The sequence below is a fragment of the Amborella trichopoda genome, chromosome 4 (genome assembly GCF_054954075.1).
Source record: "Amborella trichopoda isolate Santa Cruz 75 chromosome 4, AtrichopodaSantaCruz75HAP2 v2.0, whole genome shotgun sequence".
NCBI lineage: Eukaryota > Viridiplantae > Streptophyta > Magnoliopsida > Amborellales > Amborellaceae > Amborella > Amborella trichopoda.
The window spans coordinates 2,100,301-2,116,035 of NC_142339.1; the positions used below are offsets into that span (position 1 = coordinate 2,100,301).

A 15,735-nucleotide genomic window follows, 5' to 3' on the forward strand; every position below is an offset into this window, starting at 1 on the left:
AAGCTTAAAAAATGGTGTAGATTGACAAATCTATGAAACCTTGAAAATCTTGAAAATTGATGGTAAAAAACCGCATTACAAAATACATTATTTTCAAAACTTGAAATCAATTTTTTTCTTATGTCCATGTATCTTGATGTCGAGATGATCAATTTGAGGATTTTTTGACATCAAAACAATCTCATCTAGTGAAAATTTTGAGGGATGCTCGAATGTGATTGTTTAGAGCCTCGGCTCTATATAAACTTTTCCCATGTATATATATATATATATATATATATATATATATATATATATATATATATATATATATATATATATATATATAACACTACGCAATGCCTATCGGTGAAAATGAATAGTGATTTTGCCTACCCCCATCACCGTCCAAAGTTCATCACGCGGTCACGATTGTCCAGTAGTATTTGATTTTTCATTTGTTTTCTACAAATTGGAATTACCTAAAATTTGGAGTGTGTATTCATAAAAAATAGAGGAATCTTTGAAAAATATAAAACATATATTTTACATGAAAACAATTGACCAAAATACCCTTGAAAAGTTTTTAGGGTATTTTGTTCATTTGATTTTCTGATAATTGCTTTTATATTTTTATTAGATGTACCTCAGTAAGATGTACATCTCTTCCAAATTTCAGGTCATTCTGATTTATAAAAATAAAATAAAAAATAAAATACTACCAAACAATCGTGACCGCACGATGAAATTTGGACGGTGATGAAAGTAGGCGAAATCACTATTCATTTTCACCTATAGGCGTTGGGAAGAATTTTCCTATATATACGGGAACCGTGGCACTTTCTTGTAATTTTTTTTGAGTGAAAAAACACTGCCACAGACATGCTTTGTCTGTTGCAGTGACATAGTATTTCCGTTGTGGTCTTTTAATCCACACTGTTAAAAAAATTCAGATGGCGCGGAGCCTATGGGCGAAAATACTGTTCATTTTTTCCCATAGACACTGCACAGTGGCTTCCTATATATATATATGGTATTTCTTTTGTTATATACTATTTTATAGATATATTATTTTGTATCCGATCAGGTCTGGATCCGGATCCCATGTATACCTTTCAAATCCAAATCTGGATCCTGACTCGTTCTAACCCATTCTCAACACTATGGGGCCAGGTAGGGCTAGGGCATGACCATTGGCCTAGGCCCTAGAATGGCCTAAGCAAGAGGACTAGATTCAAGGCTTGGGACATACTCTCGAGCCACCCAAGTTATTTCGTTGTAGGCATACCAGACGATACCGAAAAATGATCATTGTCCCCTCAAGATCACATACTCAGAACTCGACAAGCGGTCCAATCAGAAGAAGCTGAAGTGTTAGCAATTGTGTCCATTGGTGGAACTAGAACTCTATGGGACATCTCGCTCGATGTGAGAAGAGTTAATAATAGAGTGGAGCAACAGTTCCTGACTATTTACTATTGTCTGAGGAGGTCTACATGCACCCTAGCAATTCTCGGTTTGTGGTATTAATGAGGCTGAGATTTGGGCTTTAAAAGTGGGTGTGTCCAAGTTAACACCCTAGCAATTCTCACTTTGTTATTGAAGGGGATTTTGCGAACATTATTGCATAGGGCGTCAACCCAACAACGCATGTGCCTTGGGTTTGGATTTCTATTATGGATGAGATTATACTAGCTCTAAAGGGTGGAGAAATAATTTTCAGCTATATTAACAAAGAGTGCTATGGAGATGCTGATCAATTAGCCAAAGAGGAAACATCGTCCTGGCTCTTTTGCTCCCTTCCTCTTGTCTCACCTATTTCATTTATTGTTTCCCTTTTTTGTGTCTTTCTTCGGGAGCTTTTCCCCCTCTTTCGTTTTCTTTTTTGTTCCTTGTGCCTCTTTATTATCTCAATGAATTATATTTTCCGTTCAAAAAATATAAAAACAGACCATGCCGAGCTGTTGGCCCCATTGCCACCATTGCCTGGGTTGCATTACAGAGAGAGAGGAAATTAGCAAATAGGATTAACTTTCGCAGGAGAATACAACTATGGCAAATTTCTTAAGAAATAAATTAGCAGCATCATTTCCTTTTAGGATCTCTTGACAAATTCATGACTTCTCCTGTTAACATAAATTGCGATTTCGACATTGTCACTCCCCACCGCACTTTGTTTAGAACCATTGATTTAAAAACTGGCAATCTGGACCGGAAGTTAAGCCAAACCGGTACTACCAGTCTCATAGAGTCGATGTAGAGAGGGGAGATAATTTTTAGAAAGAGAGAGAAGGGAGACGGTGTAGAGAGGGGAACTTCTCTGTAACTTTAGGTTTTAGAGAGAGATAGAGCTGAGAGAGAGACAGTGATTTGAGAGAGAGAATGTTAACAGAAAAAATAATAATTTGGATAGGATGTCATTTTTGTGTTTCTTTGGGTAAAAAATCTATGGTCAAAAGGGTCCCCCGGGGTTGTAAGATTGAAAAGATGGAGGCCTTTTTCAATCATTGGATCTCATGAGATATAGAAGTAAAAAATAAAGGATAAGGAGATATTTTTCCTTACTTTTATAAAAAACACCAAAATACCTTGAAGCTGATCCTTTGATTGAGGGAATAGTATACGTGCTATTCTTATTTATATAGGTTGAATCATTGTTAGAAAAACTGACCGGTTAGGGGTCGAACCGGTCGTGTTTTGGTCAAACCGGCTGGTTTTATGCTAATCGGACCGGTTAGAGAATATAACGGGTTTTATGAACAAATAATGGTACAATTAAAATAACGTCTGTTATTTTCAATTGAAGGCGTTATTTGATGCAAGAATTCCCAGGTTGACGTTTTCAAGCTTTTTTTTATTATTTTTGTTGCCATTTTTGGGCATTTTTCATGGGTTGAAAAACAGAATAAAAACCCGTTATATTTGGGAGGTCAGTTAAATCTTTTTGTTTCCTAGAATGAAGCCTTATAATAAATTTACAAAACCTTACCACAAATGTATTACCCCAATGTAAATATGCACTCTAGATATTCAGGTTGATTTTTTCAATTTTACTAAAAATGTATTACCCCAATGTAAAACACTACTTATTCTCTATAAAACAAGTAAATTCAAATCCAATATTGAAAAATCAAGAGATTTTGTGGATGAAATTTCTGCCATCTCATCAATATCATCTTCAATAGTCAATGGTTTTTGTTGAAATTTGAGGGATTTTAATCGTAAATGAATCATCTACCATATAACTCTTTTAATTTGTTCAAAAAACAAAACATTGGGGGCTGATTTTGGCCCGAAAAGCTGTTGCGCGAAGAACCTGTATTCGATAAAAAAAAAACAGATTTTGGATCAATTTTTTAGTCGTTTTTTATCAATTTGATTTGTATATTTTGATCATCAAGGCTTCATTTGTCCTATAAAATAGGTATGCTTATTTATTATTGAGTAAATATTTTTATATAATTTTTTTTCTTGCTCGATTTCACAGATCTGAATTTTTCACAATTTTTTCAATTAAATAAAATATAACGAATATTTTTTATTATGATTTTTGGTGTATTTGAAAAGATGTTCGAAGCCTTTACAGTAATTGTGTGTTGATTTGTTCGATTATCTGAATATTGATGGTTGTTTCTTGCTTGAAATGTTGCTCGATTTTAGAAGTTTTTACGAAATCGATTTTTTTAAAAAAATTATTTTGCTTAATGAAATTATTATTTTTGATAAATATTGAAGGTGTTTTTCTATTTTTCTTAATAAAATAATATTTTTGATAAATTTATTTATTTTTATAAAAATATGTTTTCATTAATATAAAACCTATATGTATCGGTCTCTCTACCTTGTGACATCTCGTCTTTTACCGATAAAATTCTAGATGGACATGTAAAAGTTGGTGGATCAATTTCTTTTTCATTATTTCTAATTGTGTTTAGCAATATCTTGAAGTATTGTAAAACTTGAAACTAGAGTGCGTAAATATATTAGTAATAAGCATAGACTAGTGTGATGTTCTGCAACACCTGAATATCTAGAGTCCATATTTACATAGGGGAAATACATTTGTGGTAAGGTTTTGTAAATGTATTATCAGACTTCATTCTAGAAAATAAAAAGATTTATGTGTCGTGCTTGATATCATGTACAAGACCATAGTATTCGACCATAGTATTTAAATATTAATTAATATAAAAAGTTGTTATATATATATATTTTTGTTAGAAAAATGTATGTAATAAGATATTATACACTTAATCTACATTTTTCTATTTCTTTAATTTTTATTTTATTTTTTTAGGGGTTTTTGACCTATTTTTTAAAAAATAAAATCTACTTGACTGGTTAGTTCGGTTAACAACACCGGTTAGTTCGATTCCAGTTCTAACCACTCCCAGCCCCATGTTCGATTAACCGTTTTGGTTCAATTTTGCGAACACTGGGTTGAATAATTCCCTAAACTACATAACCTTGTGTTTAAAAGCAGGAAATGAGAGATAGATTAGTATCGGGACATACTAGTCAAGAGAGAGAGAAGGAATATAGTAGCATTGTATTTAAAAATAGGAAATGAGAGGTAAAATAGTAGAGATTGTTTACAAAAAGACCATTTATCTTCTGTATAAGGAGGTCACAATTTTTATTGTTCTTTAGATTTCAAAATGGATAGTTGTAAGAGTGTCATTGATTAGACTGTTTTTTTAAAAACAAAAAATAAAAAACAAACTTGGATTTCTTAAGTGGGAATAGTTGCGACTTCCTTCTACAAAAGATAAATTATCCCTTTGTATACGATCCCAAAATAGTATGGGTGCTACTCGAGAAAGAGAGTATAGGATTGCTGATAGATAGTAGTAGACATATTCTTTAGTAAATATAAGAAAGAGAGAAGCTAAGAGACAATTTGTGATATTTTATGATTTGGTCGGATTTAATCGTAATTTACATCTAGGCAAACGGAAAATAATAAGACACACGAATGAGATTATTTAGGTGAAAGAGATGGAACCGAGTGTGAGAATATGAAAGAGATTGTTTACCAGAGTGGACCAGAGAATTGAAGGCTTTTCTTAATTTAAAAAATTATCTATTATTTAATGAGGGTGGTTTTCATAAATTTGTAACATTAAACAATCAAAGTAAGACACACCTACAGACTTTATCATAAGATGCAATTTTGTTGTTGAAAGTTCCTAAGGTACGATAATCTATTTTCATCGACAATTATAAAATTTTAAACTCCAAAAATGTTTCAAATCAAGCTGATATATAAACGGATCAAAATCTTGAAAATGGACGGTCTAGATAATTTGTTACAAAATGTACTATTTTTAGATTTGAAATCTTTCTTTTCTCCAGATCAATAATCTGGATGTCGAGATGATCAATTAGAATGTTTTTACAACATCAAAACATTATTTTTCGAAGGATTTTTGAGGTGCATCTTAATTCTACATTGTAAGGTGCCAACCTCATATAAACTTTTTCCTTATTTAATATGGTAACCTTTTTAGAACTATTCCAAGTTACAATATGTGGATTTTGATGGGCACCTCAAAATTAAATATAAAAAAGGTGTAAAAATGTTAAATAGTTAATCTCTTTGATGCATTTTGATAAAATTTCACTTTTGATATTAGAGAGATGATGAAGAATGAATGGCTGTGATTCTCTTGTATAGAACAAACAATGATTGGTTGTGATTCTCTTGTGTAGAACAAACACGCGTTCTAACACACACAAGATTCTCTCGTGTAGAACACGCAAGCATTCCAACACAAAAGTTTATGGGGACATTGCCTAAGTCCACAAAGGAAAATAATGAGAAATTTATCAAAGTCAAAAGATATTCTACGCCTTTGGAAGTATACTGCTCATTTATTCCCGGGCAAAATCGTATCTAGGATTAGTTTTGGGACCCCAAATTTTGGGAATAAAACCTCTTTAATACACATATTAACTTTTTCTTAATTCTACCTTCTAACCACTTGAAAAAAATAATGTCTCAATATTAAATACAAACTGTTCAATTTTTAGAGGGTGAGTTCTAAGTATTAGAAAACTCGAATTCCATTGTTTTTCTTTTTTAAGAATAATCATCTACTGCTTACCAAAATGTCAGATTGAAAAAATCCTTCTAAGTAGGTCATCTGACAGAGGGAGTAGAATTAAACTATGCTCCATCATATATGTGCTCTTTATCAAAATATAGATCACTTTTCAGCTATTTAACGTTTTATCTTTTTTCTCCTATTCCAACTCAAAATCTGGATATTTTGTAAAATTTTAAATAGTTAATAGCTTGAAAAATTTCTATAAAATAATTTTAGTGCGTGTACTATGTTCCCTTGGGAGCATAGCATACTCTTACTCCCTTGACCAAAATGACTATTTGGAAGTATTTCTAAAATTTTGGGATCCTATTAAAAATTAGTAGATAGTTATTTTCAAAACGAAAAGTTTTGATTTCAAGTTCTCAATACATAAATCTCACTCTTCAAAAATTGGATTTTTGCGTGTGTGCACATAGAGTGTGATTTGAGAATTTATTTCTTTCTTTTTATCTTTTCTTTTTTACTTTTTCTTTTATTTTATTTTTTTATGGAGATTAGTCACTAGATTGAAGAGGTTGCATCCCCAAATTTTAGGTCCTAAAAATAATCCTGGATTGGGTATTACCAGGGGGAATAACTGGACATTATACTCCCACTAAGTACTAGGGCCTGAAATATTTAGAAATATAGCATACCTAAATTCTGTGGTATAAGGTGAAAATTGATCACATGGAATGAAGAGGGCAATAAGGAGAAAGGGAAAGGAGAGAAAGAGGCAACAAACTTTCAAAATCTAATTGGAATGTTGGTTGACAAGCCTCCAATTGGAAGGGTAGATGAATTGAAAGAAACCCTAAATAAGTGTTCTTTTGGCTAGGCAACCCTATGACGGCTAGGCTTCTCAATAAAGAAAAATTTTAAAAAAATTAGTGAACTAATCCAATAGTTAATATGCCAAGGTGCAATACATGAGGCCCACTCACAAGAAAAAGATAACCTATTTTATGCAGGCTATCCCGTGATAGATAATTGGGCTTCGTTTTGTCCTCAAAAATTTCTTCATTGACCTTTCACTTGAAAATAAAACCCTGGCATTTCCATTCTTTCTCCAATTCTTCTCCCCAAATATTTGGTTGTCTCTTTTCGAACCAATATTGAAAAAAGAAAGAGAATGAAAAGGACAAAATTCATATATTGTTATTACTATTTGGAAAATCATAGTTCATATCAACATCTGACTTTTTTATTTTTGTGGATAATTCAGAGGTAGCGATCAAATTCGAGATGTAGCATTGCGAAAGCCAACCACTAACCCCTTGATCCCAAGTTCGATACCTAATATTTGTCTTTCAAAGAAATTAGTGAAGTTTTGTTCAAAACCTATAGTTGACCAAAAAAAATATGACATCCCAAGATTGAAAGAGACGTCCAATTTTTGGATTCTCGTATTAAAGTATTTAAGAACTCAAAATCCAATGTTTCATAAGGTCATTCGATAATTCTTACAAAGATTCCAAAATATTAAATTGAAACTGTCCTACTAACTAAGTATTTCAATCGAGGGAGTACGTGTACAATAATGCTCCCACGAGATTACACCATACATGCTCATTTTTTAAACCCCGTATCTCCTTCATTTCTAAAATTTGATTTAAATAGTATTTAATAACACCTTTTATATAAAGTACAAAAAAAGAAACGTAACATCAAGTTATTTGATTGCTTTCATGACAACTAAGAAGTCGTACAATAATTCACTGAAATAAGAGACCTTGGGCTATTCATTTGTGAGCTTGTGAGATCTGATGAAAACCCCTAAACTGTGTGGCTATAAAATGCATATCGGCTTGTGAAAGATGGTGTGCAAGAAAATTATTCGGCCCATCCCTTGAAAGACAATTGGGCCTTTAGAGATGGGAAGAAGGCCTTGCTACAGTAAGGAGGAGGGCCTCACCAAAGGAGCATGGACTGCCCAAGAAGATACGATCCTCACTCGATACATCAACACTCATGGGGAGGGCAAATGGAGAGCCCTCCCCAAAAGATCTGGTTCGCCCATCACCATAATTATCTCATATTCATCATTCATCACCACCATCACCATAAGTATCTCATACTCATCAGTCATGTAGACTTGGCGAGTCCAATTGGAAACGCTTGTGTTACTCGGACTCGGTAGGCTGCCGACTTCGAGATAAGAACCTTGGGAGCCAGTTGAGTCGAATCATCGTTATGCTGAAGCACCATAACAATCCATATCACAGTTCTTATGAGTCCACTGGGAACTCGGTCTTGACCGATTCGACCTCGCCTTAGTGGCCCTAAAAAATTGAAAAATTTTAAAAAAGATTTAAAAATTTGAAATAAATCTATAATTTTGATACTTTTGAGTATCATTTGGACTCTTTCATATTTTCTCCCATTTCTGAATATTTTAGAAACGTACTAGGTATAAATCGAACTTTTCAGTGGTCTACATTTTATAGTTTTTCATCTTCTTTAGACTTCTAATGGTTTCTATTCACTCTAAATACATTTCTTATTCTTTTATTAATTTTTAGAAATTTTTTAAGGTTTTTTTCGTTTTCTTACATTTTAAATAGGTGCTCGGCCATGTTACTCATGGCGAAGGGCTGAGTATAAACATTGCATAAGACAAATGATATCCATTGTCGTCATAATTATCAAAAGCAGTAAAAATTAGAATTTGATCTCTAAGCCCCCTTGTTAGGATCTCCTTTGATATAACCGAATTGTTTTGTAGGCCTCAAACGGTGTGGAAAGAGTTGCAGACTGAGATGGCTTAATTATCTGAGACCCAACATCAAAAGAGGCAACATCTCCTGTGAAGAGGAAGACCTTATAATTAGACTCCACAACCTTCTCGGCAACAGGTTCAACACGCACACACAAGAGAGAGAGAGAGTTCATCCCATACAAACATATAAAATCTCTTGAAGTGGGTCTCTTAAATTTTTCCTCATTTTCCATTTGTGCAGATGGTCTCTAATAGCAGGTAGACTGCCAGGCCGAACAGACAATGAAATCAAGAACTATTGGAACACAAATTTGGGCAAGAAGCATCAGAAAAACTCTACCAAGAATAGGCAAGGCAGTGCAAATGGGCAAGGATCAGTCTTAAAGGAGGAGGCCAAGCCCAACCCAGTTGTTGTGAGAACAAAGGCCTCGAGGTGCATTGGGATCACGGCCACAACGAGCCCAGTTGCACCAGAGGCTCCAACCATTGATCCTATGACGGAATCCACAGCTCACCACGACAAAACCGCATCTTCGAATGCTCCTCCAGCTCTATCAGTTCTCCCTACATTCATGGACGTTGACATTGGAGACCTTTGTATTGGCACTGAGTTTCTTCAATCATGTGAGAAGTTAGTGCTAGATAATAGTGAAGATGAGTTTGGCAGCATATCTCTCTGTTTCCAAAATAATTTCTCTCCAGATTGCAGAGATTGGATGGAAAATACTTTCCATGAGGGTCATTCTTCTCAAGAATCAGACTCCTTGGCCGCTTTCCTTTACTCCGAGGAGTAAAGCTTGGGTGCCGGCCTGGCCAGTTGGCAGCCCTAATCATCATCAAAGGCTACTCAAGATCATCCTGATTGTGTACAAAACAATAAATGGTACTCTCCAAGAGCCTATCATCAAAAATGAGTGCCACGACTGTCATGAATTGCACTATTGTTGATAAAATAACAGCTAGTGTGGATTATTTTGCAGAAAGATCACATTTGCTTCTTGTTCCCCTTGTATTTTGTCATTGCTAAGAGTAGAAATTCTCCAATACGGTTGCTCCCTTTGATTAGACTACTTTCATACATAGTTTGGGAAAATCATTTGTTTCGTGAATTTTCTACTGCATTTGTGCTTCCCTTCCCTCCCCCCGCCGGCCCCCCTCCAACTGCATTTCTACTGCATTGATGCTTCAACCGCCAACACTCCACACCAACTGCCCCCCCCCCCCCCCCCCCCCCACCAAACCCCACTGCCGGCACGACTCTGGAGTGTCCATTTTTTGGCAACAAGATCTGAATTTTAAGAGCTTGATATTGTTTCTTTTTATGTTGGAATTGATTGGAATTGATCTCAAGGTGAATCAAGTGCTGTTTGCAAATTTTCAGGTCCTATATGTCCTAATATGATTTTTAGAGAGTCCAAAGAAATAAACAAAATTTGCTCAGAGATTACCTGTTTCCTTTTAATTCTCATAAGCTAACACTGAAAATTGGAGAAGGAAAGAGATGGTCCATAACAGCAGTGATGGCTTTGAAAAGTATTTACCATAGGTGAAACTTATCCACATAAATGTTGAACTATTTAACATGGGCAAGCTTTCTATGCTTTCTTTACAACATAAAACTATATACTTCCCCTTATCCAACCGATCCATTATGAATGGAGAGCTAAAATTGTCCCAATCACAATGTCACGTCTCTACGCCATTTTATTTTTTAAGTTTTTTTCTATAAACTATTTTGACACCAAATTTTGTGCGTTCCATCCCCTATTAAACTCGCACCAGTGAAAAATATAAAATAAATATTTTCAAAAAATAAAATGATCAAAATACCCCTGAAAAATTCAAGGGGTATTTTGGTCATTATATTTTATCGCAAAATTATTTTTAATATTTTTTGTAGGTGTGCCCTAATGAGAAGATGACACTTACCACATTTCATATTCATACAATTTTCATAAAAAAAATTAAAAATAAAATACTTTGAGACATCGAAAATAAAATACTTTGAGTGGGAGCAAACTACTTGGATGCACCCTGTTATCGAAAATTGAAAGAGAAGTAGCTTCATTGAGGAAAATTAAAATGATAAGCTAATTAATGGACATTGCTTATAATCAGTATCCATAAAATTACCAATCTAGATAGGGATCGATGAACACCATGTCGATTCTCTTAAGCATATAATAGATATAATAAATTCCATGTATGCTGAACTATATTAGCTTAGTTGGCTAGCATACACCTTTTTAAATAAACCCCTTAAATTTTTTTCTTTTTTTTTTTCATGAAAGATCGCCTGTCTTGATCAACATTGATGAGTGGGCAATCCACCCCAATATTCCGTTTCTTAAAACACTGCTTATAATAAAGTGAAATGTGAAAGAATTGAAATCAAATATGATGGAAACGTTAAGAATCGAACATATGGAAATGATTGAAAGGGCACTCGGTCCTGTGGTGAGGTTTTGGTGCGTCAGCCGATTCATATGCTAATATGCATCCGCCATACAAAATGGTCAATCAATGCAAGTGTTTATATGCATTTCCCTTTTGAAATCCATCTTATAATGGAATTTGATTATAAAATTTTAGGGGTTGATAATCTCGATCATGGTTATCATGAATATGAAAGTTTAAATAAAGAGTAATGATCTTATGAGACCCTCCCACACTTATGTGTGTAGGGCCCTAAAGGATCACCATTGAATTTGGCACAGATTTTTAGAAAAGTTATCACATGGGTGTGGGACTTAATTTTTTTAGAGATTTGTGCCAAATTTAATGATGATGCTTTAGAATCCTACACACATGGGTGTGGGAGGATCTCATAGGATCATTACTCTTAAATAAATTGTTAAATTTAAAAATAAGATTTTTTAATTCTTTTTGCACCATCCATATTACTTCTTACATATCATCAAATATGCATCATTTTTGGAGAAATGAAAAACCTAGGTGGACTCCTGAGACGGAGTCTCATAGTAGACTTTCCCTTTAAGAATAGGTGAGGCTCCGAGGAGGTGGTTTACAAATTGTAAGCCAATGCTACTTGAAACTCATCCGGATCGAATTGAGAAAAATCAAAACTAAAAACTGTGAGAATGGAGGACTGGGGTTTGATTGGGCAGTCTACGCACCAATGTATCATCCTTCCACTGTCAAGAGCGAGAGGTAATCACTGCTTGATTATCATATAATATGTTTATGCTCATAATAATTGAATATTTTGAATAAAACGGCTTAAAAGACACAAGTTCCAACAAAAACCCTATCAAGTCGGGTTCCAATCCCGATTTTTAAACTTTGGTCCTCATAAAAATCCAGAGAAAATGATGAAAACCAGAGGTCCAAAACCACGGTCGTGGCCCATTGGAAACCTAGTGATTAGCAGCTCTTTCCATGTAACTAGGCCCCACTTTGGCTTGGTCACTATGGGGGCAGATAAACTTGGGACAGAGACATGATCTCTGCAATTTGCGCAAAAAGTATTTCTTGTTTCATTTAATAAAGAATAAACAAGGGCAACTACCATGGGTTTGGTAGCCATGGCCCTTTTCTTTAAAAGCTTTTAGTCTTGTTCCAGTCCCACCATTCGATGGCAAGCTTAGGAGTCATGGGAAGTCCAACCCTAGGCATAAGAATTTAATCCTTACAATTTCAAAAAACAAAATCCCTATTGAAATCTCCTATAAAGTTTGAATGAAGGATTGTCATTTGGTCCTTAAGATAATATGGGAGCACTTTGAACAATGTATTCCATGCTAAAAAATGAATAATAAAATCAAAATTATCCAAACACCTAGGAGAGATAAATTGTTTAAAATTCTGCTCATGTTTTTCAATTTTAAGTCAAAATACCATTTAAAAGGCATGTGATCATGGGGTGGAATAGTTTCAAATAGGTAAGATATTGCGTAGTTCATCTTTTATGGGTATTCCGATCATTCTCCCTCTGTCATACACGCACAGAGAATAGCACGTATAGGATGCTCCTACAAGAGCATACTGTACAACAAATCCCAAGGGCAAAAGAGCACTTGGAAGAACTTTTTAATCCAAAATTATGGGATCCATCCAAGTACCACCAAATGATTTTTTTTTTTAGGGTGTGGGCAAAAGAGCACTTGGAAGAACTTTTTAATCCAAAATTATGGGATCCATCCAAGTACCACCAAATGGTTTTTTTTTTTAGGGTGTGGGTGTGGGTGTGGGTGTGTGGGGGGGGGGGGGGGGGGGGGGGGGGGGGGGGGGAGAGGGGAAGAAACAGATTTTGAGTTATTGATGGATCCATCTAAGTATCACCAAAAATTTTGGGATCCATCTTAGTATCACCAAAAGTTGGATGGATCCTATTCACCTATTCAATCTTGGGATGTGTCAAGATCGGACAGGGACTGTCCAATTTTTTTAAAGGCAAGATCTAAGTTTTGAAGAACTTGATGCAATTCTTTTTTTTTTTTTTTTTGTGAAAATAATCATATGATGACTTTTAAGTTGATCCTAAAAGTACATAGATAAAATAAATAAATTTTTTTTTTAAAAAAAATCTCCCAAGTAGGCTTTTTCCTGAGGGTATTAATCTACAGTGTGTTCCCAAAAGAGATGCTACATGCGGTAAGCTATATATATATATATATATTCACTCTTTTCTTCTTTTGTCCATGTCATTAACTATTTGAAAAACGAGTGAGCTACTTTGGTTTTATTGGCAATAGGAAGAAATTGTTTTGTGTATGCAACATGCGCCTTTGTTGTATAGGCATATAACGCACAGTGTGAAGCAAAATGAACAGTTTTCAAACATTTGCAAGAATAAACACACCAACCCAAAAAACTACAAATAACTAGTGATATGCACGCATGTTTCACGTGGTCTGATATAGCTATAATTGGATAAATTTTTATTATTGAAATAACCGTTTAAAAAATACATCATTCAAATATCGAGGGAAAGAGAGGTCTCGTAGTATACAATCTTTTTATGAAAGATGAATGTACAATCTCAAAAAATTGAAACAATCTAACCAAGCGAGGTGATATTTCTATCTCTTTACCCCATTTTCAGGGATATGGGGCATAGCAAATTCTAGCGTTGAGGTCCAAGATATGGATCCCAGAGTAAGAAGTCATAGAACACGTCATTTTGATTGATTGGTCTTTAATTAATTCATTCAAATTAAGGAATTTCTAGGAGAACTTCTAATAAATTTGACTAAATACCTTATATTTTATTTATCTCACTTACAATATAGCCCATCATTCTTTTGATCAGATTTCAAATAGGAAAAATTGTTTCATGCGGGTTGGATCGGCATGACACATATGAGGTCCAAAAAGTGTAAAGCATTCATCTTAAAACAATGAATACTAACGGTCCAAATGTCTTCTTAATAGAACTATTATTTCTAGCTTTTAAAATTTACTTATTTTTTCATATTCATGATCTCCATGTTAGATATTATATGTCTTTAAAAATTAAATCCAAAAATCCATCTCAAAAATAGATTTGTTAATAGGCCCGCATTTCTACATATGCGAGTTTGGCTGCATAGAAACCGGGTCCTTCAAATAGACCATCATTCTTTTGATCAGATGCCAAATGGGAAAGGTTTCTATACTTCTCCTATAGCATAGAAGATCTATGTTTCCCCTACTATCCAGCCATCCAATTTTGATCCAGAGAGCCACTCACCGTTTGATTTTAGATCCGATGTCTTAAAGTATTTTATTTTTTATTTATTTTTATACAAATTGTATGAATATGAAATTTGGTAAGTGTCATCTTGTCATTAGGGCGCACCTACAAAAAATATTAAAAATAATTTTTGGATAAAATATAGTGATCAAAATACCCCTTGAATCGTTCAGGAGTATTTTGGTCATTTTATTTTTTTAGAAATATTTGTTTTATATTTTTCGCTAATGTGAGTTTAATAGAGGATTGGACGTATTCAAAGCACTAATATGTCAATTTATCATTATTTTTCTGTTTTTCTGTTTTGTTTGGTGATGTTAATATCGGATTTAGAATATTTTAACTATGTTTTTCAACCAACTTAAATAGATTTCCAAGTGTTGAAGAAGTATTCATGAAGATCGAAGAATTTCATGTGTTAGATCAAGACAAGTGATTGTGGAGCTGTTAGTGTCGGGGGATTATTTCAAAATTGTTACATGTTAAAATTCACGCAAAACACTCAGTAACTTCGGTTATTGTCACCAAGCTGCCCTTGACAAGTTTTCACCATGGTTATGGCAGGCGGGCAGCATTTTGACTATGGTAAAGTACAACTACTCCCACCAATCAGATTTTGACATGTCGGTCTTTTTAACCCTCTCACACTTGCTTCATTGTAGCTATAGTAGAACAACAGTAAAAATTAACCTTTATACTAGTTTTCATATTAAGGAGTATTATCATAACCAAAAGGGGTATTATTAATGGGTATTAAAAGGATTCAACCTTCTCATAGAAGTTCTATCTTCCCCTTGATCAAAACACAAGTAAAAATGAAACCCAAGACGTCACATTATGGCATATCTGTAGGAGTTTTTCCTACAATACGTTTGGGTCATAACACGTAAAAGGTCTATGCTGTCATTTTGTAATGTTTGGTTATGTATTGTAGCGCTCTTGGTCTTGTTTACTACATCCTAATAAAAAATTTACTGTCTTAACAAAATTTCAAGTAAATTAGAGACTATTAATAAAAAGTTAGTGTTAAATGCATATCTATGAATATTGGGTGGTCAAAAAGCAATATAGGCTTTGACAATGATAATGATGATATTTTGGTTATATGATTAAATTTATTCTAGATTGTTATATAATGACAATACTAGATTATATTTTGTATTGACAAAATTATTCATTATTGCTGCCCCTCAAGCTAATATGGTTGTGAGTTAAGCATCAACTTGTCCTTGAGAAAATCATGTCGCCTCCAA

General features: G+C 34.0%; 1 protein-coding gene across 1 annotated transcript; it reads left to right on the top strand.

Moving 5' to 3' along the window:
* Positions 1–7,886: 7,886 nt before the first annotated feature.
* Positions 7,887–9,831, top strand: LOC18439415 (transcription factor MYB1). The gene is made up of 3 exons (XM_006849580.4): positions 7,887–8,078; positions 8,794–8,923; positions 9,029–9,831. The coding sequence occupies exons 1-3, from the start codon at positions 7,943–7,945 to the stop codon at positions 9,579–9,581; spliced, it is 819 nt and encodes a 272-aa protein (XP_006849643.1). The 5' UTR covers positions 7,887–7,942; the 3' UTR covers positions 9,582–9,831.
* The last annotated feature ends 5,904 nt before the right edge of the window (positions 9,832–15,735 follow it).